General features: G+C 39.8%; 2 protein-coding genes across 3 annotated transcripts in view; one reads left to right on the forward strand and one right to left on the reverse strand.

The window, feature by feature from the left end:
• Positions 1 to 2,108: 2,108 nt before the first annotated feature.
• On the forward strand, positions 2,109 to 24,388 carry IVNS1ABP (influenza virus NS1A binding protein). Its single transcript, XM_075002243.1, has 15 exons — positions 2,109 to 2,293; positions 9,833 to 10,082; positions 12,123 to 12,246; positions 12,769 to 12,938; positions 13,020 to 13,095; positions 14,684 to 14,857; positions 15,650 to 15,775; positions 17,236 to 17,343; positions 20,724 to 20,853; positions 21,270 to 21,494; positions 21,691 to 21,812; positions 22,647 to 22,773; positions 22,859 to 22,990; positions 23,132 to 23,305; positions 23,671 to 24,388. The coding sequence occupies exons 3-15, from the start codon at positions 12,136 to 12,138 to the stop codon at positions 23,922 to 23,924; spliced, it is 1,929 nt and encodes a 642-aa protein (XP_074858344.1). The 5' UTR covers positions 2,109 to 2,293; positions 9,833 to 10,082; positions 12,123 to 12,135; the 3' UTR covers positions 23,925 to 24,388.
• SWT1 (SWT1 RNA endoribonuclease homolog) overlaps positions 23,998 to 27,698 on the reverse strand; it is a 75,153-nt gene continuing 71,452 nt past the window's right edge. The window contains exon 19 of one of the 2 annotated variants that reach the window (XM_075002242.1): positions 23,998 to 27,265. In XM_075002242.1, the coding sequence (XP_074858343.1) occupies positions 27,160 to 27,265 (106 nt within the window). In that variant the 3' untranslated portion in view covers positions 23,998 to 27,159. The remainder of the gene's footprint in view (positions 27,266 to 27,698) is intronic. The other variant, XR_012646523.1, reaches the window with a different exon arrangement.

A 27,698-nucleotide genomic window follows, 5' to 3' on the forward strand; every position in this document is an offset into this window, starting at 1 on the left:
TCCCTGAAGAGCTATCTTCTGTGTTTTGGTAGAATGTACCATATTTTGAGCACTACTGCAATAAAAATAAAATAACAGATGAGAGACCACTAGCAAAGGGAGCTAATTTTTAGAATTGACATGTTTGACAATTTCTTTTTAAGGTCTAATATCAAACTTTATGTCCTGATAGTGAAAACTGTTCCATGTGGGGCGAGCCCTGCAGCTCCCATGTGGAGCCACACTGAATTTAAATGTGCAGATTGTGAAACAGTATCTAATAGCTTCCTGAACACTTTCTGACAGACTCAAAACTGTGTCATGTACCATTTAGCAGACAACCTGGTTTATACATTTATGAGGCAAATATAAAGATTATGTTGTAAAGTATATTTGTTACACAGCTCAAGACCAATCCTCAGAAATATTATTTTCCTTTTCCCGGCCAGCCTCTAACCATAAGCTGTAGAAAGAGGGACCCAATTATATTTACCTCAAAGCACTGTAGGATGGCATAAAAGACACTATCTGCCATGACCCTACAATCACATCTGTGCAGATAAATCCCTTGTGTCTCTGTCCGCAACCCTACTGAAGCTAATAGGACTCTGCGTCCATCTGGACAAAACTGATTGCAGGATTTAGATCTTGGACAGTAATGTCTTCAGAATTAGGATACTCCTTTATTATTTATGTATTATTTATTTGGGAATAAACTGCCATATACCTTTATATTAATACACAGAAATACTTAATGGTTTCTTATATTATTATTTTCACTCCAGATACCACAACAGCGTGTTAAAAGAAAAAGGGGTAAGTACCAATTGTCCTCCACTTCAGAGGATCAATATGCAGGTATTTAGTTGGTGAATTGCTCTGATAACCTACAAGCTCATAGATGGGTGGACACTTCACAGTCCTAGCTCTAGTACTTGCTGGTTTTCTTTCCAGAATGAAATGTTTGAACGCCCTCCCCCCATTAAAGCAGGCCAGAGAAAAGGCTGGAGATCAAAGCCCCATGCCCAACAGACTTAGGAACAAAAGGACGTTGAGGCCAGGCCTATACTAGGTCACAAAGCCAATATAAGACATGCAATTCCAGCTACAACAATTGTATAGCAGGTGTCAATGTATCATAAACCAATTTTTCTGGCCATACCCCACAGCAGGAGGTGAATGGGAGAAACCCTCCCCTTAACCTCCCTTACTCCAAACAGTGAGGAGTACCATGGTCCACGGCAGAGCCCTGATGGCTCAGTTTAGACACGCGAAATCGAACAACAGCAGAGGGCCCTGAACTAGTCAGTCTTTTGCCTCTTGCAAAAAGCAGAGATGTACCCATAGTGGTGTGTACACTACTGGTGTACCAACATGATCAGCTAAGATGCAGGGGGTGGAGGAGTCATTGTGATTCCCCTACTGTTGAGACTCGTCATTTACACAATACTCTACCAGGGTGAAAGCAACTTAACATTTCTTACAGGTACTGTCCTTTTGCAACCTGGCCCTGCCAGCTCTTTACATAGCTTCCAGCAGGCTTTTGCCTCTTGCCAGAGTTGGGCGCCAGAGCGCGCCCGCTGACTTTCCCCTCTGGGTGCTGCCGTGACCCGCAGGGTGGAGGCACTGAAAGGCTCTGAGGCACGCCCTCAGGGCTGAGTGACACAACCCGCTTCAGCTCAGCAGACGCCCCGGCGTCCACACAAGGGGGGCCCAGCTCGGGGCCGCTCACAGTGCGCCCGGCTCCGTGCTGCAGCGGGGCGTGAGGCTTATCGCTGTTACCTTTGGGTGCTTGCTAACGCTTAGACTCGGCTCTCGAGCTCACACACCCTGGTGTCCCCGCGGCGCAACAGGTCAGGGCAGCCCTATGCGGCCCGGCCCCCACGCAGCAGGAGGAAACCAGTTCTGGGCGGCGGCGGCGGCTTCCCTTAGCCTCAGCTCAATCACCCTCCACTGTCCTACTTCGCAACATTGAGCGTCAAGGGGGGGAGGGGGCGCTTAACGCTGAGCTGTCACGCGGCACTCGTTTCTCGGCGGAGTGATTCCAACCGCGAACGCCAGCTCCCGCCTTTTTCCGGCGGGCGCAGCGCGACAGGACAGCGTGAAGCAGTCGCAGCGCCGCGCGGACGGGGACAGTCGCAGGGTCGGAGCTCCGGGACTGGCGACGGTTGAGCGCTCTTCCTGGCTGTGCGCGCGCGCTCACTCGGATCTGAGCCGCTTCTCTGCTGGCCTGGGTCTGCGTCTCCCGACAGACTTCGTCCCCAGCCTGGAAGCACCCAATATGAGCGGTGTCGTCTTCGCTGAAAGACACCAGGTACCGGGCTGCGGGCCCGGGGGTGGGGATGAGACGAGAGCGGGGGCGAGGGAGAAACCCCGAGGGGCGGGCGGGAGGGTTAGGAGGCTGGTCGGCGGTATCTTTGTCGCAGGCGACATCGGGCTCTGCGTTTCTGATGGCCGGAACGCCCGCGGCGCCATGTCGGAGATCCGCGTGTCTTGGCGCGGGCTGCCCAGCCCCGCCCCCAGTTGCCGGAAGGTGCGGCACTCTGGCGCCCTTCTTCACCTGAGGCGGAGCGTGGCGCGCGCGCTAGTGGCCGATGTCGCCGCCTCGAGCCATCCGCGCCGCCGCCTTCTGGTCTCTCCGCTCCTTGCCGTAGTTGTGGCGTTCGGGGTAAGCGAGGCACCGCCGGGGCGGACAGGGAAAGGAGGATGGTGACCAGGAAGCCGGGCGTCGCCTCTTCTTCGCCATCGTCGGACCCGTTTTCATTGACGGAGACGAGGCGCCCAGAGCCACGTTGTAGTTGGGGGGGTGTAAGGAACGTCATGTCGCAACCTTTCCTGCGCGCCCTCTCTGCAGTGTGGCGGAGGGTTGTGGAAAATCTCCCCTTCCTTCCTCCCTCCCTCGGCGTTTCTTTGTTCCCGACCGTCTCCACGTTGGCTGTTGCCAAGCCCATGGGACTGAACGGCGTCTGTTCCGTAGAGAGTGGGCATTGAACCGGATACGTAATGTATATTAAGCAAGGAAACGAGCTATCTTCTGGTTTCAGACAAGGGACTCCACTATTAAAAAGTCAGTTTTTAAATGCAGTGCCCTCCTGCCTCTCTCCTATGCTTCTTTCTCTTTCTGCGGGGCTTGATGAGAGAAGTCAAAACTTTTCCTCCAGTACTATCGATCTTTCAGGTCTTTATTTTTTTTCAAATGCAAAATCTAAGCTTGCAATGATATAATGAAAAATCATAATTAAAACTGATGATAATGAAAACTTATCTAAACTTGGTGTGTGGCTTTGACATTTCTCAAGAGACCAGTTCTGGTGGGACAATGGTGAGGGGGCTAATGTGAACCAGTATGTCTCAGCTGGGTGGGAAGTGACTTACTGGAGCTTGGTGTGGCAAGAGGGGTTCATAAGGCACTGAAGATTCTGTTACTGGCAAAGCAAAGGAAAACTTTATTCTCTACTTCCTGCACATACTTGTCCTTCAGGGTCAAGTATTTTGTAACTCAGCACTAAACACACACACTCCATATTTTGGCTTTTTAATCATAAGGATAATGGTGGGGTTTGAATCTTTGACTTCATATAAGGGGTTGCTCAGCTGGTGTAGGCATTATGTTAGTGCATCTTACAGCTGCTTGTTTGTACATGCTCTGAGAAGTGATAGATGACAGATAAAATAACAGTGATAGGTATGCCTTTTGTGCTTTCTGCTGTTGCTACTATCAGTAGAGGTACCTCATTATTGGCAATACAATGCAATTTTAGGGAGGAAAAAAAACTGCAACATTCACCTATTGTCTGCAGAGTTCCAGTGTCTCAATTGCCCTTTCATACTTTTCCCAAGGTGCAGAAAAGCGCAGACTGAAAAATTGTCAGTTTCACTGCTGCTTGCCATTTCCATTAGGAGCAATACAAACTTAGAACTGTTGTAATTTGATGCTCTGTGGAACTCCTGAGGAGTGATGGCTGAGGTTAGCACTGTAGTTGTTCACTAGGATGGAGGACCCAGAATGGAGGCTGTGGAATGGTAGGTTTGTGGGGACACTAGCCAGGAGGTGTGAGAAAACAATTCTTTGCTGGAGCTGGGGGTGGTGGGTGAGCTTCAGATGTCGGATATTTGCTAGCTGGGAGTTACAAAAGATGAAGCCACCAAGTGTATTGTGGTGATTATAAATAACAAGTAGTCATGTAGCACCTTTAGAATCTAACACATTTATTAGGTCATGAGCTTTCATGGGTAAGATCAACTTCTTCAGCTGACATGTTAAAAACTGTTTTAAGTTTAGATTTTGAAACACTATATGCATCCTCCATGGAAAATTACTGAAACAATGAACTTCACATAAGACCAATTCCACTGCTTTTCCCAACAGCTTGTGAAGCAGGTGTGGCTTGGCTTTTTAGCTGGCCAATCCTCACCTCATTAGCACCCTGAAAAGTTTTACCTACCTATGATAGAAAGGAGTGAGTATGAATTATGGAGCAGGTATATGGTATTCCAGGGAAAGTGACTGTTGGGGGGGAAAAAAAGAAAAAAGTGAAGATTCTGACAATTATTTTGTAAGAGGTAGAAGAGGCATAAAATATACGAGGTGTAAGTGACATATATAGCGTAGTGGATGAAAAGAGGGAAAAAAGGAAGCATGCTGTAAGCAGTTCAGAAAGGAGGATATAATCTAATCTGGGAAAGGAGAAAAACTGGAATAATTTTAGGAAAGAAAAGGTGAAACTAAATTTAAAATTATTAAACAGCTGTTTGAGACATTTTAATCTAATATGTTATAGATAACATACAACTCTTACTCTATCAGGTATTGTGGATCTGGGGGATAAGGAGCAGCAACATAAGGGTCTTTTCTTTTGTTAAATCAAATGCTTGTACACCTGTTCAAGTCTGCATTCATAGGCTGTGTCTACACGTGCCGCTTCTTCCGGAGGAGGCATGGTAATGAGCTATCTGGAAGATGCTAATGAGGCATGGATGCAAATTTCCATGCCTCATTAGCATATTGGCACATGGTTCAAAGTCTGAAAGAGCTCTTCTGGACTCCAGAGTACATGTGCAGATGCACAGCCCTTGCAGATCTTCAAGAAGGAAACCCTCCTCCCAGAAGCCCCCTCTTTCCCAAAAGTATTTCCCCCAGTGAAATACATGTGAGGGTTTTTATCTTATTAAAATTTCTCTCCCTGTAAACTTTTGCTCATAGCAAAAGCCTTCTTTTTAGTCATGGGGTGGCAGGGAAGATTGATTTTAAACAAATTGATGAACTCCATTACTTGGTACTACAGCTAAAAATAATGTAGTTATCTCACCTTGCTGTTAGGTTTTGTTGAAGACAGTGCTGTCCTTCATGACCAGTCCAGGATCTTTCTCTCTTTGGGAAATAGCTCTGTATTCACAGCATCTCCACCTGAAATACAAATCCTGCCATACAGAAATATTATTTATTGATAACCTTAGCTCACAGATTGTTTGTTTTTAAAATTGACTCAGGAAGGAATCTCTATTCCTGAAGATTTGGGATTTTATGCTCTAGTTTCCAAATAATGAGTGGATTATAAGTAGTAATAAATTGACCTACATTTCTTGCAAAGTAAAACATGAAAAGCAAGAAAGCCACCTGCAGCTAAAAAGGGTTACTGAGCTAATTAAGTTCCTTTTTATTTGTTCATAAGATCAAATATTTTGGAACAGTATTTTATCAAATTTTTAGATTTAAAGTCTTAATCCTACAAACACAAATATGTGGGGCTGGCACAAAAACAATGTTCTTTTGCCTTCTCCACAATATTAAGGGAATTTAGTGTTCAAGGAACATTCTAATTAGTAGTAGCAAAGATTGGTAGATTTTATTCCAGAAATTAGAGGGGAAAAAACAAACCCAAAAATCCACATGGGCAGGAGCAGTTCAGGTTTATTCATATTACCCCATTGGTGTATGCCATTACTTTTCCACAGGACAGATTGAGGGTATCTCTACACTTTTGGGTCGATCTCTTGGAGTTTGATTTCATGCGTCTGGTAAAGACACACAAAACTGAGCTTTCTGGGGTCTGCAGTTGACTGTAAGGTCTAGTGTGAAACAAGACTTCACCTATTGATTCTGTGTCACATCTATAACTGGTGTTATTTATGGTGGTGGTTTTTATGTAGTGAACTCCTTTTTAGAAGCATCTGTATTAAGACTCAAATTTATTTCACATAGACTACTAGTTAAATTGGGCAACATTTGAACCACAGACCTAGACACATCAGACAGTATTTCTATTATTGAAGATTATGAATCTCTTAAAACATCTTGTCCAGATTTTTTTCAATTCCCAACATATGTAATTTTAAACCCTGGTAAAAACCGTACCAAAACAGTCAAGTGTTTGTCTGATTTCAAATATTAAATTAATTTTTTTGTTGTGGAAATTCAAAAAATGTACCTTTGTGAAGGATACAGTGTACATGAGAAATGTGGACCTGCACATTTAGATATTTGCTCTTGTACCTGTTATGTTTCAATTTCATTGTTAAAGGGTTCTAAATAAAGAGTTGAGTTTATCCTTCAGCATTTCTGTCATTTTCAGAAAGGGACATTTTGAGTAGTTTGTAATGAAATGTGTGAGTCACACGTAAATCCCTTTTCAATGTAAAGGGTGGTTTTGGTTATGAGGTATCATTTCACTTATTACTCTGAAGTTTCTTTACAGCCAGTAAAAAGAAAAATGCAGTGTTTTCAGAGCTTTTTCTTAACTGATCATTCATTTGACTTTTTATCCTTTCTCCCAGACTTTATTTTTCAATAATTTTCCTATTTAATATGATGATTATGTGAGGACAACTGGGTAATATGCGATTTATTGTTCTGGCAAGCCCTTTGTATCTCTCTGCTTAAACAAAAACCAGTAGACCCTTGAATTATGAGAAGGTTGTGTTCCTGGGCAACCTTGCATAACTCAAATTTTGTGCCAGTTGGAAGGAGCCAGGAACCAGGCAGCAGCCTGGCTCTCAGTTCCCCTGTGCTTGCAGGAGCCAGGAAACTGACCAGCACATCGCTGGTCAGTTTCCCAGCTCTTGTCAGTGGAGAGAGCCGAGAGCCAGGCTACCACCTATTTCGTGGCTCCCCGCTGCTCCTGGGGACCGGGAAACAGTCAGTGCAGTAGTTGGTCAGTTTCCCTGGTCCTCTGAGTGCTGGGGAGCTGGCGCATGGCAGCCCAGAGCCAGGCGGCAGCTCTCCGCCACTCAAAGTCACATTAACCCAAGATATATGTAAGTCAAGTGCGTGTATCTCAGGGTTTCAGTGCAAAGACTTGATTGAAGTTGAGAGATAAGAGTTTAAATAAGCAGTGATTAATTTTGTATCTGTTGTGTAACAGGGGTTCTGCTAAATACAGGGTGTTTTTATTTTAATTTAGATTTGAATGTATGATTTAGCTTGCATTAACCAGACTATTTCAGGCAAGGATTTTTCCTCAGTCTTCCTGTAGATGTTTCCATTTGAGAGATTAAAAAAACTGGGACTCTTCAATTTAGAAAAGATATACTTACAGGTGGGGGGATAGGACAGAGATCCATAAAAAAATCATCAGTAATAAGGTGAGTTGTCACCCAAAGAAATTAATAGGTATCAAATTTAAAACAGTAATAAGGAAGCTTTTCTTCAACACAACACTGCATGGCATGGGGTTGTGAAGGACAGAAGGGTTTTAATTCAAAAAATAATTTAGATAAGTTCATGGAGGATGGGTCCATAATGGCTATCAATCAACATGGTCAGGGATGCAGTTGCACACCCTGTTTATCCCTGACCTCTGATTGCCAGAAACTGGGCATGGATAACAGGGAATGGATCATTTGATAGTTGACGCTGTTTTTTCATTCTCTCTGAAGTATCTTGCACTGGCCCCTGTCAGAACAAAAATATTGGGCTAAAGGAGGCTTGCTGGCCACTCTGAAGTTCTTATGATTTGCTAACTTTGTTTTGAGAACAAAAGGGTGGTAAGCTAAAATATTTAGAATGTTCTCCTTGTAACATAGATATTCTTGTCTTAACAAAAACACTGTGGGCAGAGGTTGCTCCAGCCCGGGAGCGACCACAGGCATGGGTGCTCCAGCCCAGGCAGAGTAGTCCCTGTCTAGGTAAGGTACAAGGACAGGGGCTCTGTCTCTGCCCACGGCACTGTAGCACCCCCCACCCATGGCAGTGCCATGGGCAGAGAGGCTCTAGTCAGGTTCCAGCAGCCCAGGTCCTTGGCACACTGCAGATGCAGAGGTCCTCCCCTTAATTGTTTAATCAGTTAAAAGGGATTTTATATCTCTATTCATCAGATGCATCTGACAAAGTGGATTTTTGCCCACAAAACCTTGTAGCTAGTAAACCTGTTTGCCTTTCATTTGCCACAGGAATCCTGATTTTTGCAGATACAGACTACCATAGCTACCCCTCTGATATGCTTTTCTGTAACTGTTAGTCAAGATTGGCTAATAAGTGTTAAAAAGAGAGATTATTGTAGCATTTTATGTAGGACACTTTTTTTGTGTGACTGTCACTAATAGAAAAGGGCTAATCTTGCTTTCAGGATATTGGAATCGCATTCTGGCATGTGGTGGGCTATCAGACGAGGATATCTGATTCCTATTCTGACATACAGTGGGCTATCAGAGTACTTTGCAGAATTACATTTTGTTCTCCTGAAAGCTTATGCCTCCAAGTTCAGGCAGCTGCTTACAAGGATTAGGAAGGGATTCCACATCTCTCCCCCATTCCCTTCCCCGCCAAACTGTAGGAGGTTGTTCTTAAAAATCTTTATTCTAAAGCATCGGTCGGGGATGGCCACAGCTGCAGGTGGGATGTTAAAGGGGAATGCCTAGGATCTTGAGCTGGCACTCAGCATTCCCTCTCTGATTCTTGGCTGCCTCTTCTTTTGGCTGTAGTGTTTTGGTATAATTTTGGTATAATTTAGTGTTGGGGTTAGCGTATGGGTGCTCAGTTGTAGCCGTGGCTTCTGATGTTCAGGAGGGTAAGACAAGATGGTCTAGTGGTTCCTTCTGATTGTAAACCCTACAGCTAGGGTCCTACGAAATTCAGAGCCATGAAAAACGTGCCACAGACTGTAATCTGGGCTCCTTCCTGTGAATTCCAGTCTTTTTTTCTCTTACTCTATGCTATACAGATTTTGTGTTTCTTAAATTGAGCGTCCTGACCCAAAGGGGAAAAATTGCAGGGAGGGGCACAAGGTTATTTTAGGGTGGTCATGGTATTGCTGCCCTTAGAGCAGGGCACCCAGAGAACAGTGACTGTTGGCCAGGTACTCAGCTCTGAAGGGAGCACCTCACCAGCAGTAGCACAGAAGTAGAGGTGAAAATACCATACCATGCTACTCTCATTTATGCACTGCTGCTGACAGTGGCTCTGCTGTCAGTGCCCCAGAGCTGGACTCCCATTCAGCAGCCACCACACTCCAGCTGCCCAACTCTGAAGAGGGCACTGCTACCAGTAGCAGCGCAGAATTAAGGGTCACGGTACTGCAACACCCCTTCCTTTATAACATGACACTCCCCACTACTCCTCTTTGGGTCCTGATCACTACGGTTCCAACACCATAAAATGATTCAAATAACCGAAATAATGAAATTTACTATTTTTAAAATTCTGTGACTTGTGAATTTTGATGCAATCCTAGTTAACCTTTACTTTTTGTCAGCTGAGATTACATTGTTAGACATCAAAGAATGTTGTCTGTGAATACTTAGAATAAAATTTATGAGGCTAAATTATAAAGAGTGGGAATATTAATTGCTTCATCTAAAAATAAAATTTTGAAATTATACTGCTTTGTATTTAATTAAAAATTTTTGTTTATTGCAGATTATGATGCATGATTATCACAGAAGAAATTCATGTCTATAGCTCTTAAGGACTTGATTACATCATTTTCAAGCCTGCTAGTTTTGGAATCTTCATCACAGCTCACAGGACACAATCTGTCTGTCTGCACTTCAGTAAATTGTCTTCATACAAGAAGGCATTAAAAGTGACATCCTCTGTTTTATCACACCATTACTACGGGATTATTTAAAGTTTCCCAGTTATAAATTTACACCAACCTATTTATCAGGTAGATTTAAGCTATTGATTAAATGTGTAACATAAAGCATTGTAGTTAACAAATTTTTGTTCTATTACTGCCATAACCAGACATAACATAGTATTTGACTATAAATGGAAGCGTATACAAAGGAAGACGCTTATAATTAAGTGAAATTTATCATCAATAAGTGTTTGTATAGTAATTTCCTCTAAGAATACTGAACTAATTGGATTTATGTTAAAGACTTACAGGATTTTTTTCATGGTTTACCTTTCTTAGTACAACAGTATATCTTATGTTCTTTTCCAAAAAGTTGTCTGGATAACTTTTTAGTATGGGATGTTCAAAATGCTCACTTAATACCTTCAGTAGGCATTCTGAAGTTACATCCTCATTTTCCTTAGCAAACCTACAGTCCTTTTTAAATTTGAAATCTTGTCAAATTCATCAAATCAGTTGTCACTTTTTAAGTACTATTCTGCCTTTAAGTTTCCTTGTCATTTCTTTGGTGTTTTTGCCATCACACTTTTCCTATTTCTAAAAATAGTTGTTATTCACCTATAGCCATGATGTCCAACCCCTTCTGAAGCAGCAGCCACTACAAGAGCTACTGCTATAGCTAACTATCCACATTATTCTGAAAATATAGCTGTTGTTTAAACCAGTTAGCCACACTCAACTTAATCACCTTCCGACGCAGCCCCAGAGCACACACCCTTCCTCCCCTGGACAGCTTAAACACCCCTCTTCCTGGAACTCCAGTCTGCACCCCCCTCTTCCCTCAGGCTTAACCTCTCGCTGTCCCCTCCCCCACCTCCTGCAACTCCAAACCATTCATGTCCCACCCCCATGTTCAACCTCTCACTCCCCACCCCTGGCGGCATGTTGCAAAGGATTGGGGTGCAGGTTCTGGAAGCGGGTATGGGTGCAGAAGAGTATTGTGGCCCAGGAGAGGGGATTAGGAACATGTGCACAGTCTGGGAGGGAGTTGTGAATAGGAAGGAGGGGTACAGAGGGTTGGGCTGTGGGAGGGGGTGAGGTTCCAGATGCAGTCTGTGGCTGATAGGCTCTTATCTAGGCAGCTCCTGGCCAGCAGTACAGCTAGACCCTCAGGCAGGGTCCCTGCCTGCCACAGCCCCAGGCTGTTCAAAACAACTGGTTGTTGGGGGCCATGTACCTCAGCTGCTTTGGGAGGCCTGTGGGTTGTGGTGGGTAAGGAACCTTCCTCGGGGTCCAGCTGTTGCTAACCACTGTTATGCACGGTGCTGTAGTGTAAACTAACAGTGTGTGAATTAAAGAGCATTCTTAACTGCCTGTGTAAACCTTGCTGCCTCAGACAAAAAGGTAACTGCTGCTGCTACTGCTGTGCATGAATGACTACCTTAATGTGTGCTTCAGTGTTTTTGGTTTGTGTCAGAAGAGTCTACCAAGGGCAGTTCACTCTGCAATTAATTCAGTTACCTCTAGTTTGCAATGTGGTGCTATGTAGATAAGATCACTGGTATGATTTAGAAATAGGTAAAATAGCAGGTAGAAAAGACTTTTAACTTGACTGTAATACTTCAAATATATGTTTTGCTAATAGCTTAGGGTGTTTCATTCTTATTTTATTAAGTAAAGATGAACTGCTCTGAGGATGTTTTTGTACCATTGAAATAGATATCCAAAGTCAGTCTTAAGAGTAGTTTAAACAGAAGGTTGAAATCATGGCACTTATTTATTTGCTTTGTTTTACTTCTGAAATGGTGATGTTGTGCAGGCCTAATGAGCCACACATGACATGGATTTCATGGAACCAGTAGAAATTAGTTCAGATGAACATACAGTACAAATCTCAAAACCATAGAAATGGAAAAGATCTGTTGTCCTCTAATCCAGCTCACTGCCAGAGCATTTGTCCAGTCTAGTTCTAAATACATCAGTGCTCTTCATTTTATGAACATTGTACAAAGTGTCTCTATAATTTGGAAGAGCAGTTGGTAATAACGAAATAGTAGCTTATAAACTTCAGTGCCATACATGCGTTTTATAAATCGAAAGGCACTTAACCTTTTTTTCTTTTGACAGCCAAAACAATAAAATGATTCCTAATGGATATTTGATGTTTGAAGATGAAAACTTTATAGAGTCATCTGTTGCCAAATTAAATGCTTTGCGTAAAAGTGGTCAGTTCTGTGATGTTCGGCTTCAAGTAAGTTGTAAAGTGTCATTTTGGTGAAATATTTGCAAACAGCAAAGATCTCCATTTATAAATTGATTCTGTGAATCTTGAAACTTTCACATGTGATTTTTCGATAGTATATAAATTCAGAAAAATGCAGTTTAAAAACAACATTCTCTGTAAGCTGTGTGCTTGTGCTGCTGGCTCAGCAAAGCGTCCACAGCTAGATTTTGTTTCTTTTGGTGGTGCACAGTCTCACCTGCCTTCGTTCCCAAAGTAACTATTCCACGTGTATGGAAAAAATCTGCACCTGGATAGAAAAAATTAGTGGGAACATTGTTTGAAGACCATATGTTGATAGCTGAAAATGTAGCAGTTTAATTCACCTGGTGTAAATGTTTTAAAAAATGTATATTGATAAAGTAACTTTTTTCTAATATATAATATATTTTGAACTAATATGTTTTAAACAAGGCTGCATAATAGTTTGCATTTTTGTAACGTTCATTCTTCATTTTTTTGTCTTCTCATGCATGTGTTTTTAAAACAAAGGTTTGTGGACATGAGATGTTGGCACATAGAGCAGTCCTAGCTTGCTGCAGTCCCTATCTGTTTGAAATCTTCAACAGTGATAGTGATTCTCATGGAGTTTCTCATGTTAAATTTGATGACCTCAACCCAGAGGCTGTTGAAGTCTTATTAAATTATGCCTACACTGCTCAGTGAGTATAACTTTCCTGGGAAATAATGAGATAAATATTATTCTCCAATAAATAGTACTAACTCCTAAATTTTTTTAATAGGTTGAAAGCTGATAAAGAGCTGGTAAAAGACGTTTATTCTGCGGCAAAGAAGCTGAAGATGGAGAGAGTCAAGCAGGTATCTGCAGCTACTACAGCAGTCACATTATTAACCTTTGAGGGGCAGACAAAACACTGTATGTTTAATGTGAACTGGACACTTGATATAGATGACACTGTATAGAAGAGATTAAAAATGACTACTTAACAGGCAAGAGATCTGTTCCTTTGTGATCTTTAGGGACAGAAAAGTGCTTAGCGCTTCTGCATTTGTTAGCACTGGACAGCCAAGATAAGAGACAGATTCTGTATTTGTGCTTTATTGCTAGAACTGTTGATTTATCACCAGCCAGTTACACTCGTGCAAACCCACCCAATGCACTGAGCTCATAGAGAACTTACTGGCAGAACTTGAACTTAAGAATTTGTAACTGAAATAAGTGAAGGTTCTGAAATCCCTGGTTGCTGGTAGTCTTTAAACAACACATTCATTGGGGAGGCTATAGGTTAACTTACAAATAAACTATGTACTTTGATAAGTGCTTAGATAATACTACGTGGAGGCCATAAGCACTTGGGTAAACTTTATTTAACAAACAACTAGAGCCTGAAATGCTCTTTTTTTTTTTCTGAAAGACTTGATCAGAACATCTGTATCGTAACTATATTGTTCCCCATTTCTGTAGTATCTCTTATATTAGTGTTTCCCAATTTTATTTGGCCACAGAACCTTTTTAAACTTGAAAGAATTTTGCGGAACCCCTAATAAATGTCATACATGGCTTTATTCCTCTCGGTCCCAAACCCTCCCCCATATCCCCAGGATTAACCTGCATCAGCCCCAAACTGGACCCTGGGACTAACCCATCCACCCAAAGAGGCCCCTGGCCTAAACCCGCCTGAACAAACTCTGCCCTAGTTAGCTCCTCTTGTTACCTCATCCAGCATGGCGCACGAACCTACCTTAGTCACTGCTGCTCCTCCAAGTCTAGTCCTGAGGGCCTCATTTCATTGGCCACCCTATGGCAGTGCAAGAGGCCGGTTGCAGCTAATGAAAGGCAAGGACAATGCAGGAACTACAGGACCCATCTGGCTCCGCTTCAGGATAGCCATAGGTTGTCCGTGCCCCCACCCCCATTTTATGCACACCAGCTACTTTGCGAGTGAGGGGCTCTCTGTAGCTCCCTGCTGCCACTGAAATAATAGAACTAAATTAAGTTAGTTTAATGGCCAGCTCCCTCCCATCGCCTTGGTGGCGGTTAAACCAATTAAATTTAGTTCTACTGTTTCAGCAGTGGCAGGGCAGAGGATTGCTGAGGAGTAACGTCCAGAGCTGCAAATGACTCCTTACAGCCACATTAGGCTCCAGAGCCACAAGTTGCCAACCCCTGATCTTTTGCTTGTGGGAAACACTTTCATATAATAAGGCACTTGCCATTGCTGCCAAAGTTATCACTACAATAGCATATACAGCAATTACATTTAAGTTGATTATGCTTGTTTTAGAGAAATTTCTGCACACTTTGTAAACTAAGTACCAGCAGAGGAAGTAACATCTTTCACACTGGTAGAAAAGTGTATGTGCTGTACGATGGAAAAGAAATGTAGCATATCACACTTTTAGACATACCACTAAATTTGGGATATTACTCAATTTTTTTTTAAAGGTTTGTGGTGATTATTTGCTTTCCAAGATGGACGTTCAGAGCTGCATCTCTTACCGGAACTTTGCAAGTTGTATGGGAGACTCACGTTTGTTGAACAAGATTGACGGTTACATTCAGGAACATTTATTGCAGATTTCAGAACAGGAGGAATTTCTCAAGCTTCCCCGGCTGAAGGTTAGCAGCAACTTTATGCTGTTTCTTTTTATCTTGTGATGAAATAGTAGGTACAAAAGATATTAAGGTAACAGTAAAAAATTACTGGTTCCTTTTTCAGTGGTGGAAAAATTTCACACATGTCGAGTTTCCAAAGTAGTTTTCAGTTCATTTAACACAGCATACAACACTGTTAGAAGTCTTGATTAGATTATATTTGTTGGTGCCCTGAAACTTGGCTGTCCATGATACTGCTGTCTTTTAGCCTTAGAAGACTTTCATTACTAAGTCAAAATTAGACTATGCAAAATTAGCCTTTGCTGTTGTCAGGATGCAGGAATACAGCCAGTAGTTGACCTTCACTGGTGGAATATTAGAGGCATTTAGGGCTTGTCTACACTACCTCGCTACTTCAAAGGGAAGTAGGGTGTTGGGAGATTATTAATGAAGTGCTGCGCTGCATATGCAGCACTTCATTAAGCTAATTCTCCCCCCGGCAACTTCGAAGCCCCTTTACTCCAAATTTTGAGGAGTAAAGAAGAGAAGTAGCTTAATGAAGTGGTGCATATGCAGCGCAGCACTTCATTAATAGTCTCCCAACACCGTACTTCCCATCTTCCCTTTGAAGTAGTGAGGTAGTGTAGACAAGCCCTTAGTGTACTAAATTTCAGTCTGCAGAGCTAGAAAATTCTGCCCCGTTTTAATTTCTTTAGGAATAATTAACTTCAGTAAAATACTGACATGCTGTAAGTATATAAGTTGCAAGAGGTAGCACAAGCGGGACACTAACCACTCTTATCTTTTTAATGCAAGCTCGAGGTAATGCTTGAAGACAATGTTGGCTTGCCTAGCAATGGCAAATTATACACAAAGGTAATCAACTGGGTGCAGCGCAGCATCTGGGAAAATGGAAGCAGGCTGGAAGATCTAATGGAAGAGGTTAGTCTTTAAGCAAATGGGATTAAATAGCTTTTTTATTTTTTTATTAATTACACTTTTGTGACATGAAGGATGATCCCTTTTTTACCTTTTATTTTTTTTAATCATGACCCTAAAGAATTTAAATTTTACTGTAGGTACCCATAAGCTGAGAAACGGGGGGGTGTCCAGGTGAGCTGAATGAACTGTTCAGTCTGCTTTTTTTTTTTTTAATTTAATTTTTTTCCCTCACTGTGTGCTGTTTAACTTTAAAGTAGCATTTGACTCTGCTTTAGAATTAGGGAGATGGCACTGAAACTTGCTGTAGATTCTGAAATGTTTTCTTCCACAGGCTTTTGTTTGTTAATCAGAAGTAGATAAAAGCTTCTAATGGTTGTTCCTCCCCATTGATTTATCTCCCCATAGGTTTATTAACAAAACTAGGATACCAAGGCTGAAGAACCAAGACGAAACCTCAAGTGTATTGACACGTAAAGAAGCAGCAGTCCTGCCCCAGTTCTGCTAAGAAAATCCGCTGTGGGCAGAGAACGATGATGATGATGATGATGATTTAATGGTGTTTACTTACTCCTTTACAGGATATCTTATTTTTAATGTTTTGTGTGTTGTTTAATGGTTTATTAGCGAGTACAACTACTACAGTTAGACTATGGGCAAATTTTGAAATATCTACATTTGATGGAAATCATAGTGGAATGCCACATTTTTACTTGCTTGGAAAAGAGAGTTCACAAAATTTTAAAATCTGTAGATCATTTTAAAATCTTTCCAGTTATTACAATTAAGGTAGATAATCTCAATACTTTTTGTATAGGCAGAAGTAAATGTTTATATTGTCAAATATTCCCACGTGTATGTTTCCCTATGGACTAGTTCAGTTTTAAAATGCTCTTTCCCAGTTGTAACTCAGATGTACTTGATTAATGCAGTGCCTCTGGTAACAAGTCCTAGGCAGCATTTTCTCCAAAACTTACGTTTTTTTTCCTCCCTTCTTTCAATTCCTTATTTCCTTTTTTAGAATCCAGTCTTTGGCTTCACATAGTTCCCCCCCCCCACCTCCTTTTTTTTGTGGCCCACAGAAACCATTGTATTTGCAATTCAGAAAACTTGTTTGCAGGGAATGATAAGTGCTTGCATGAGACTGGATTTGTGTAATTTATTCTGCAAGATAATGTACATTTTGTTTGTGATATGTATTAGTTACTATATTGGGAAAATAGTAGAAGTCCGTGAAAAATGAAGATTTCTTTCAAGCTGGGAAATCAAGGATCCTTCAGCTGATACTTGAAGATAAACACCATGATGTCTGCTTCCTTTTAGTTTTGCCATTCTGCTAGATTGAGATGACATGACATGACAAACTATGCTGGAGAGGACCTTCTGGAGTTTGTGCAAATCTGCCTGTAATTAAGTAGCTATGGAGATAGCAGCCACATGGGTATTCTGTTCCTGTTTTGCAGGTTCAAACGTTGTACTACTCAGCTGATCACAAGCTGCTTGATGGAAATCTACTAGATGGACAGGCTGAGGTGTATGGCAGTGATGATGACCACATTCAGTTTGTGCAGGTACAAATTGCATAGGTCTGAGGTTAGATCAGGTAAAAATTTGGTTAGAGCAATTTATAGCACACTTTAAAACTTGTGTACCTGTAGTAAAGGAAATAAATAGTATCTTTGTGATCAACCCAAATTGGAAAATAATTTGCAGAAACAACTTATGTTTTGGTGGTTCATTTTCATCTTGTTAATAATAGATGGCTAGTACAAGGGATTCTACAATAGGAATATTAGGAAAATAGTTTTAATATTAAAGCTTTAAGTGTGGAATTGTTTTAGTTTACACAGCTCATACAGAATTGTGTGGATGGCATGACTGAAAATGTAATTGGTGGAAAAACAAGAGGATACAGACTGTAAGAGGGCCCAGGCATTAAAGGAATTCTAGTGAAATTTGTGTTTGGGCGTTATGGGGGAATGAAAATGTGTAGCATGGGCTTCCAAAGGAAGTAATAGAGTGCTTGATTGTAGGACCAGGTGGGGGGCAGTAATGTACACTTTCATCTGGTTTTAAATTCAGGTACAAATCATAAGTTCAATTGAATTGGGTGATTTTATTCTAGTTATTTGTTTGCATCATTGAAAAAAGACAACTTTTCACAATTAGCAGTTTGAGCAGAAAGCAGAACCATGAAATAGAGAGGTAGAAAGTCAGAACACGCACGTTGGCAAAGTTCTACAGGAAAGCTTGTTTTCTCTTCAGCCATTGCTTGATTTTTATAAATGCCAAGTTTGTGAATTTTCCTGCTTGTGTCCTCATGCTCCAAGTTCAACTAACTGAAGAAAAGAACTTAAAAGGAATAGAGGGTTAATGGACCCAGGTGACAGTTGCTATGACCAAATTTGACTTGCTTCTTGCTCACATACATTGAGTTTAAATGCAATTATATTTTGTTTCTGTCTGCTGTTCTCATTGCCATAAATTCAGAAATCTAGTTTTGGTAGCTTTTTTTTTTTTTTAAGTAAATTTTTAAAATACATTTATAGTTAAGTAGAGCATGGATTTTAAAAATGAAAATAAAACTGTAAATTGAAGAGTTTTTAGTAAATTTTTTTCCTCAGTGATATTTAATGAATCTATTAGATTAATTTTGTTTGACTGTAGGTCAAATATTTATTTGCAGTTCTCATATTCAGAAGCCAGAGAACAAAGTAAACTTCACTAATTTTTTTCTTAATTTTTTCATAAATAATGGCAAATGTATTTAAACTGTATACATCAACTTTGGCTTCCATAGGATCAGCAATAATTTAGTTTAGAAACAATCTTGGAGGCTTTCAATTAACTTCAAAAATACTTAAATTTAATTGATATTAATGTATACAAAAAGTTGTTTAAAAAAAGTCCCTGGGTGGAATTCAGTGCTTGAAACTGAAGCTGTGTCTACATGGGCACAAATCTTCGAAATAGCTGTATTTCGAAGATTACTAATGAGGTGCTGAATTGAATATTCAGCACCTCATTCGCATTAGGACGCTTCCAGCCGTGGCGCTTTGAAAGCATGCGGCTTGGCATGGCTCCATGGGGCTCCTTTTCGAAAAGACCCTCAGTTTTCGAAATCCCCTTATTCCAATCGGTGATCGGGATAAGGGAATTTCGAAAGGTCTGGGGTCCTTTCGAAAAGGAGCCCATGTAGCCGCACTGAGCTGCACACTTTCAAAAGCGGCGCTTTCGAAGCACCACGACTGGAAGCGTCCTAATGCTAATGAGGCACTGAATGTTCAGTTTAGCGCCTCATTAGTAATATTTGAAATATGGCTATTTTGAAGATTTGTGCCCGTGTAGACACAGCCAAATAGTTTTATCAGAGGTTTGCAGGGAGGTAGAGGAGAGAGATACCAGTTTTACTTGAGATACAAAAATTAACGTTTGGTCTCCTAAAGAAATTTATAACTTGTTGGGTAATTGGTATGTTAAAAAATAAAGTAAATGAAGATAACCACTTTGCCCTGTGACATGTATGGCTCTGCAGAGTATGGGAAATTCTTAATGGAAAAGCTGATGGATAATCTTAAACTGAGAGTTGTATTTTACTAATCTGGCTACCTATTCTGTAATATGAAAAACCATATAGTTCAAGTTTTGGTAAATTTCAGCTACCAGGTTTTAGAATGTTATAGTTAACTGGTAGATGTTGGACTTTTGCTCTTGACCTGTCTTTTACTCCAAATATACTCAGTGATTTGATCTGAAAATTCTTTTCTTTGTATCTATTCATAAACTATTTTGCAGATTTAAGTGAAATTATAGTGGGGATGAGACTCGAGAAAATAACCCTTCTGTGCAAAGGATTAACCTAAAAAAAAAAAAGATGATCAGAGAAATAACTAAACAAGATCACAAAGAGAACTAGAAGCCAAATCACAGACACTTATTTTAGATGAATATACAAGAATGGCCATAGTGGGTCAGATCAGTCCTGTCTTAGGCTATGTCTACACTAGACATAGCAGTTGACCGCTGATAATCAGTTGCGTAGCTAAAATCAATTTATAGGCAGTTAACTGGTAGGGCTGTCCTTACGGAGGAAGGTTGACAGGAGCACTTCTCCTGTCAACCTTCTTTAATCCTCTCCACTCTTGAGGAGTTCGAGTCAACCTTGACCTGAAAAGTGTCATTTGCACATGCACAAAACCCCAGAAGATTGACCCTGAGCGGGTTGATCGTCTATGGCAACATAGACATTGGCACTGGCCACTAACCCTGATACTTTAGAAGGAATGAACAGAACAAGCCAGTTAGTGAACGATCCATCCCTGACACTCAGTCCCAGCATCTGAGAGTCAGTGGTTTAAGAACATCCGGAGCATGGGTTTGTTCCCTGTCCATGATGAACCTGTCCTCTATTACCTTACATAAGTGTGTTTGGAACCCTGATATTATTTTGACTATCAGCGCATTTCCAGGCAACAAGTTGCACAGATTGACTGTGTCCTGTGAAAGGGCCTCTAATCTGAGGAATAGGTGATCTATTTCAAAAAAATCAGAAATGGGTATTGTGGGTTTAGTTTGAAACATCTGGTATATTAAGGCTGTCAATATGTTTTTGGGGGGGTACTTTTAGTTTTTTTAAATTGATGCTGAAAATCCTTTATCCACTGAAAATGCATGCTTGACTTCTAAAAAAAGAAGCTTAGAGCCATAATACTTCTAAGGCTGAGTCTGTGACAGAGGCTTAAGTAGTGGCATGAGATGAAATAAGTTGTGAGGTGGGAGTAAATCGATTTAGATGTTCTAGTTACATAAGCAATTCTATGTAAAATTTAAGTGTACTAAATGACGCTCTGCAGAGGTGAAAAAAATCATTTTCTCCAATTGTGTGGATTAGTTGAGAGAATAAAAGTATGATCTCTGGGTAGGGTTCTGTAGCTGCCTTTTGATTTTTCAGAAAAAGCAACCACGTGAGAATGATCACAAGCAGATAAGTAGCAGTTCCTCTGGAAGCCATTCTTCACCAAATGCTACTGTACAGAGTCCTAAACATCAGTGGAAAATCGTTGCCTCAGAAAAGACTTCAAGTAAGTATCTGGGCTTCTTTTGTTTAGGGTTTTCCTTCTCGCTTGTAGTCATAGCTTCTGAGCACCTCGTGTGCATTAGTGAATTTCCTTCATTACACCTATGGCAAAGGGAAGCATTGTTCCCATTTTACAGGTAGATAACTAATTTAGATCGAAAAAGTAAATTGCTCACTTTCTTCAGCTGAGATCAAAGCTCAGATATTGAGGCTGCGTGCATTAACCACAACACTATATTATCTCTCATGGAAAATTTTTGATGTACTGTGAGGAAGGTGGGTGGACAGGTGCATTATTTGAGCAACCATGAACAGAAGCTATTTTGTGCCTTGAGGAAGACTCTAAAAATGATTCTGCTTAAAATATAAAATACTCCTATTTTAAATATAGAGTACTTTTTTAATTTTTTTTTTTTTCAGGTAATACCTACCTGTGTCTTGCTGTTTTGGATGGTGTGTTCTGTGTCATTTTTCTTCATGGACGTAACAGCCCTCAGAACTCACCAACTAGTACTCCACGATTGCTGAAAAGCATGAGTTTTGAGATTCAACCAGATGAGCTTATAGAGAAGCCCTTGTCTCCAATGCAGTATGCTCGATCTGGGTTGGGAACGGCGGAACTTAATGGAAAGCTAATAGCTGCAGGTAAAAGTATCATTAGATAATTTAAAGTAAAAACTTGCTTGGATTGAATCATGTCTAATATACAGTACCTTCCATAACTAAATGTTTTATGAACAAAGTTTGTAAATTCTACATTAACTTTAATGAAGCCAATGAACTAGCTTTATTAAATTCCTTCCATGTGATTTTTTTTTTTTTTTTTGTGGCTTACTGTTAGGGGGTTATAACAGAGAGGAATGTCTGCGCACAGTAGAGTGTTACGATCCACGAAAGGATCGGTGGACTTTTATTGCACCTATGAGAACACCAAGAGCCCGATTTCAGATGGCCGTTCTAATGGTATGTGCCATTCAATGAGTAGGTGGAAAAAATGTTATGGCTAAATGCCCTAGTAGATTATTTGGATTGCCTTGAGAGAAACAAAGGGCAGGACAAACAGATTTAGATTTAAAATATGCACAAATCCATTCAAGGTATTCAGAATTTCTAGGACATGGTTTCAGAAAATATTGTTGTCGTGCCCCATCTGCTAGGTGGGGCAGTTAGTGTCTCAGTATTCAGAAGCATTCCATTCTGTAAGGTTTGCCAGGAGGGATTTTATTTGATAGTATGGGAATTAGTTAAGAATGACTATTGTCTAACACTTTCTCATCAAACTAATAATTAAATAGCAGGGACTTAATCTGTGATTGGTTTGAACATGCTGTGCTGAGAGATCTGACCCTAGAGGCTTCTTGAAATAGTTGTCAAACATTCATATTTTTCTTCATTTGCAGTGCCCTTGGTAGCTTTAGCCTTTGAGGGGGTTTTTGAGCAGTGATTAAAAATACCTTATTAAATTAAAGATGTAGAGATCCCTGATAAAGCAGACAGAACATTTTTCTGAAAATGTAATTTGTTTCAGTAATAAATGCTGATATTAGTCATACTTGATACAATCCCAGAAATGTAACCAGGTTTCTTGAAAAACTGGATTTTTTAGTCCTTAAACATGCAGGTTCACAATAAACTACGTGGTATTTAACTGATAACTTAATTGTTCTTTTACATGTGGACTGTCCTTGCAATTTCGGTTGCTAGCAGTTGAGTAATTGTTATAATTTAGTACCAGAGAGCTGCTCTGGAAAGAATTTTTAATTCACATATGAAACAATTTTTTTTTCTTCTACTTAGGGACAGCTATATGTTGTAGGGGGATCAAATGGCCATTCTGATGATTTAAGTTGTGGAGAAATGTATGATCCAGAAATAGATGACTGGACTTCTGTTCCAGAACTGAGAACCAGTCGTTGCAATGCAGGTAATGGCTGTTTTGATGACTTTGGCTGTTTTAGTTCCTAACTAATTTATTATGTAACAAGTCGTTTTCATTTATATACAAACAGGAGTATGTGCTCTGAATGGTAAGCTGTACGTGGTTGGTGGCTCAGATCCTTATGGCCGGAAGGGACTGAAAAATTGTGATGTATTTGATCCTGTAACAAAATCTTGGACAAGCTGTGCTCCACTTAACATTCGTAAGTTCACTGCAATGTTTTTAAAGCAAATGTTTAATGTTGCTGCCCTATGTGCATGTTTGATTTCTAATAAAATGGGGGCTGCAATCAACCTGCAAGTGTATATTGCTTAAGGGTGACATAACTTCTTCTGACTTGTAGGTAGACATCAGTCTGCTGTATGTGAGTTAAGTGGATATTTGTACATAATTGGAGGAGCAGAGTCATGGAATTGTCTGAACAGTGTAGAGCGTTACAATCCAGAGAATGATACCTGGACTCTAATTGCATCTATGAATGTGGCTAGGCGTGGAGCTGGAGTGGCGGTTCATGATGGTAAGCTGGTAATCTTTCAGCCAGCTAAACTGATTTTTAGGAGCAAATTTTTGCAAGTGATATCCTTTTGTGACTAGGCCTTTCTGTATACTACTAACCTGCAAAGCAGATTTGTTACTGTACTCAGAAGTTTTTGGTTGAGGAAAATCAGATATGCAGAGATCTTCATGCAATAGAAGTATGATATTTTACTAGATACATTATTCAGATAAACAGCATTCAAACACTAATGGAAAAAGTAGTTTCATGGCATTGGGAATAAACAAATCCATTTTTCTATATTTCCACCGCCATTCATGTTGACTTAGTTTCTGCTTACATTCCATAAGCTTCTACTTCATAAATTATCATTCCCTTTTAAACAGGAAAACTGTTTGTTGGTGGAGGCTTTGATGGTTCTCATGCTGTCAGGTGTGTGGAGATGTACGATCCTGCTAAAAATGAATGGAAGATGATGGGAAACATGACTACTCCAAGAAGCAATGCTGGTATTGCAGCTGTGGCAAACACCATTTATGCAGTTGGAGGATTTGATGGCAATGAATTCCTGAATACAGTTGAAATCTACAACCCAGAATCAAATGAATGGAGCCCATATACAAAAATTTACAAATTTTAACTATTATAAGTGCCCCTGGCAAACTAACAGGCTTAGTGATGTAATTGTGTTTTTGTAGAAGTACATGTTAGTAGGGTGGGGGGGGTATAGAAGTTGCCAACAGCAACACAAAGCTTTTGCATATTGCATACTATTAATGTGCTGTATATAATTTTTTTGAAAGATGAAGGGTGTTTTGTGTATTTTTGGATTTTGTTTAGGTTTTGGACATTAATATTACAACAGAAACTAAGAACTGATTGGGCATATCATTTCAAGAGCTTCCCCCAATGTTTGTTTTGCCAATTTGCACATTTTTTCCTTAGAATGTGTGTTTGGGGCTGGAAGAATATTTTTGGTGATAGGCAGTTGGTTTTTCAGGTTTCTCCCCACCACTCCCCCAATAACTGGAACAGTCTGTAATAAGAAGCCTTATTTAACACATACAATGCTTTTTTTAATTAAAGTTGACATGCCTGCCAATACTTAACCTTTTATGATTGCCTTTTTATAACTTTTTTATATACTCAGCTGAATATTTTACCTGTTGAAGTAAAAGTGGCAGATAGTGATGGATGAGGCAGAGTAAGTCTTGGTGTTCACAGAGATGAACTGAAACACTTTACCACTGTACATGAGCATCTAAGCTTTTGCCGCTGCTACACTATTGTACTTTTTTATGCAACACCGATGTTCATTAAATTTTGAATGGAGTTTCTGAACATGAACGCAACTGACCCCCCGCCCCCGTATATAAAGTCACTTTAGCATCAGACATTTTGTCAAATATGGGAGGGTGCTTTCTGTACAGCAGTTTTGTTACATTTTAGCTAACATTTGTAAAACCTAAAGTGGTCATGTTTTTAGAATAATACCAGTGGGTGATAAAGAAAACATTTCTTACAATGGTTATTTATTTTTCTAATAGTGCAAGCTGACAAATGTGCTATAATACACATTGTACTTAATTTGTTCCCTAAGTGCTCAGTTCTGTTTGGGTTCACTTTCTCTATTCAGATGTAAAAATGTTGGCTGGGATGACTTGGTGTCTAATGTGTAGTGCTGCACATCTAACTCTTGGTGCCAAACTTCGCACTTAATGCTTGCTGCTGATGCAAACACATTAAAAGGTACCTTTCAGGAAATCCTTGCACCACAGGATTACTGTCAAAGTTGTGGTTGTGGCTTTGTTCAAACACATTTCACTAACAGACTTATTAAAAAGTTAAATCATCCTACAACACAAATGAACAGGAACAACTGACAGCAAAACAGATGTGGCAGACAGTGGTTCAGCAGCCAAATTAGCGATCACCATAACCCCAATGAGCTCCAAGACTTGAGTTTGTTGTTTCATTTAATACTTTGCTTTTTATGCATTTTCACAGGAAAATAACTGAGCACTGAACTTAATGTGGTTTTGAGTAATAGTCTAAAGCATAACACTTTGAAATCCTAAATAACTAAAAAAACAAGTTTGAATGAGTTAATTCATATAGATAAAAGTGGTGTGTGTTTAAGTCTTAATTTTTACAGCAAGTACCACCAGCTTTTGCCACTCTCCCTTTTCCATCTCTACATTTAATGAGAGGGCTTGCCATATTCAATCTGACTACAGAACACCCAAATTAATTACGATGGAATATCTGAGAGGAGAGCATAGAAGTTAATGCTGAGGAACTCGTTTTGAAAATGATCCATTCCTGACAACTTTTAATGGCTGCCTGAAGAAAAACTGCCCCTGTGCTTGAGGATAAACAGCAGTAATACCATTAGCATTTTTTTTTTTTGGGGAAGCCAGAGCCTGTACAATAGTGGCTTCTGGTGATATATTTAGGAGTTCACTATGTATGTATACAAGAACATGAAGAAAGGGAAACATTTCACTCAAGTGTGATAGAGAATTTGCTTGCCACACTTTACTAGGACTTGAATAAAAGTTTTATTACTGCTCTTTTCTGCAAGTCATCATTGGACACATTTCTGTATAAAGAAACTGCTACTTTGACCAGCCCTATTAAAATTAAACATTTTTACAAAGTCAGAAATATGAAATTAATGATACAATTTTAGAGGTGTCTGATATGTTGTAAAAACAAATAATGCAGCATAGCAGACCAGAAGTATAGTAAACAGATACAGAAATTTAAAAAAAAAAAAAAATCAGATTATAATGACATTCCAACAGTAAAGTGTGCAATTGGAACAGCAGCAAAAGAAAGTCATTTGAAGGAGCCCTGCCATGGAGAAAAAAGTGTTCTTCATAAAGGTAGGCTGAAAACGTGTGTTCCTGAGTTGTTTAAAAATGATTTCAGGGTAAAAAACCACACCCATTTCTACTGTGAGAGACAATACAAATAGAATTACTAACCAATTAAATAAAACCAGTTAATTTAGAGAGAATTTTTAGGCAGTTTACATCTGTGAGTACCTGTTTATAACTCTGAGGTAGCACAGAGGTGCAAGTCTGACAGCTTAAGGACAAATTGTTGGTACCACTGTGAGCAGTACATTCAGGAAAAGGTGAAGCTGAGCATTGAAGTGGGGGATGGGCAGGAGAGGAGAACTTTTAAATTATCTTCCTAAATTGGTCATTCATTTCACCACACCTCTAATTGCATGTCATCTTTTAGTCAGATCAAAATTTTTCCCCTGATCAGCCAGAGAATTAAATTCCGAGCTCAACTGTTACTGGCTTTTAAAAGTGAAAAGTTACATTTTAGCCCAGTTAGCATGTGGAATGAATACACTAGTTGGCTTAGACTTAAACATATTTTGAAGAATATATCAAGCCTGTTGGAACATTCACATCATACCTTTTTTCTTGCTTTTTGTTTGTAATAGAAGCTTACAGCCCGTTCTGTACTAAATCCTACAAGAATTTTGACATTCCAGAAATGTTAAAATACACAAATACCATCTATTTAATTTTTGCACTTTAATTTAAAATAGTAGGCCAAACAGATGTTATATGTTAAATGTATCCCAGTGGCAACATCCGTGGTTGTGCTGAACTTTGGAAGATGAAATTTAACACAGAACAACAATTGATGCTAATGGTTTTACGTTGCTAGCTGAGTAGAAAGATTTTTTCCCCATAAGGAAGTAAATTCAAGTTTAAATTAAATTAAGGACAGCATTGAGAAAAACTAGACTAGATTTTCATTGGTCTCCTGCCAAAAAGTTTCCCATTTTATTATTTTTTTTAAAACAAGATTTAAGAAGGGTAAAGTTGAAAGGTGAGAACACTGTAGTATCATAGCCACCTCTGGTTTTTGGCCTCCATGTGGACAGATGCATTGCACTGTGCAATAGTATATTCCAGCTGTGCTAGTTGACAACATCCAACTGTTAACTTCTCTCTAAGGGTTTTAAAAAAAATGCATATTATTAAACCAGCCTGTCAGTGGCCATGGAGGACACTTGACACCTGCCAAGTCTCATCTTTTATCTACATACCAATGTCTTAAATCTTTCAAGTAGTAATATCAATGAGTTTCAAAATTAGCCAAATATTCCCATCCCAACTGCATGCTGCAAGAACAAAAGGCAGCATATTTATGGAATTAACATTTATCTAGATTGTCATACACGTGAAATAAAAAACTACAGATTTGAAAAGCTCTTTTCCACTTAAGATATTTTTGAATGAAACCAATGTGTAGATTCTACAAGTCACCTTTTAGTTTGAATGTCTCAATTTTTCCCAAGATTGCTCACATACATACACACAATTTTAGAAGTAGAAATGGGGCTATTATGAGATAGTTTCAGACTTAAGTGAGACTACTGAAT

Source organism: Carettochelys insculpta, chromosome 9 (genome assembly GCF_033958435.1).
Source record: "Carettochelys insculpta isolate YL-2023 chromosome 9, ASM3395843v1, whole genome shotgun sequence".
Lineage (NCBI taxonomy): Eukaryota > Metazoa > Chordata > Testudines > Carettochelyidae > Carettochelys > Carettochelys insculpta.

What these genes read in the sequence shown, in the direction of transcription:
- IVNS1ABP (XM_075002243.1), top strand. Translation starts at nt 12,136, where the DNA reads ATGATTCCTAATGGATATTTGATGTTTGAAGATGAAAACTTTATAGAG. An exon ending in AGATGGAGAGAGTCAAGCAG is followed by an intron (nt 13,096 to 14,683) that starts GTATCTGCAGCT and finishes TTTTTTTTAAAG; the next exon opens with GTTTGTGGTGATTATTTGCT. An exon ending in TGGAAAGCTAATAGCTGCAG is followed by an intron (nt 21,495 to 21,690) that starts GTAAAAGTATCA and finishes GCTTACTGTTAG; the next exon opens with GGGGTTATAACAGAGAGGAA.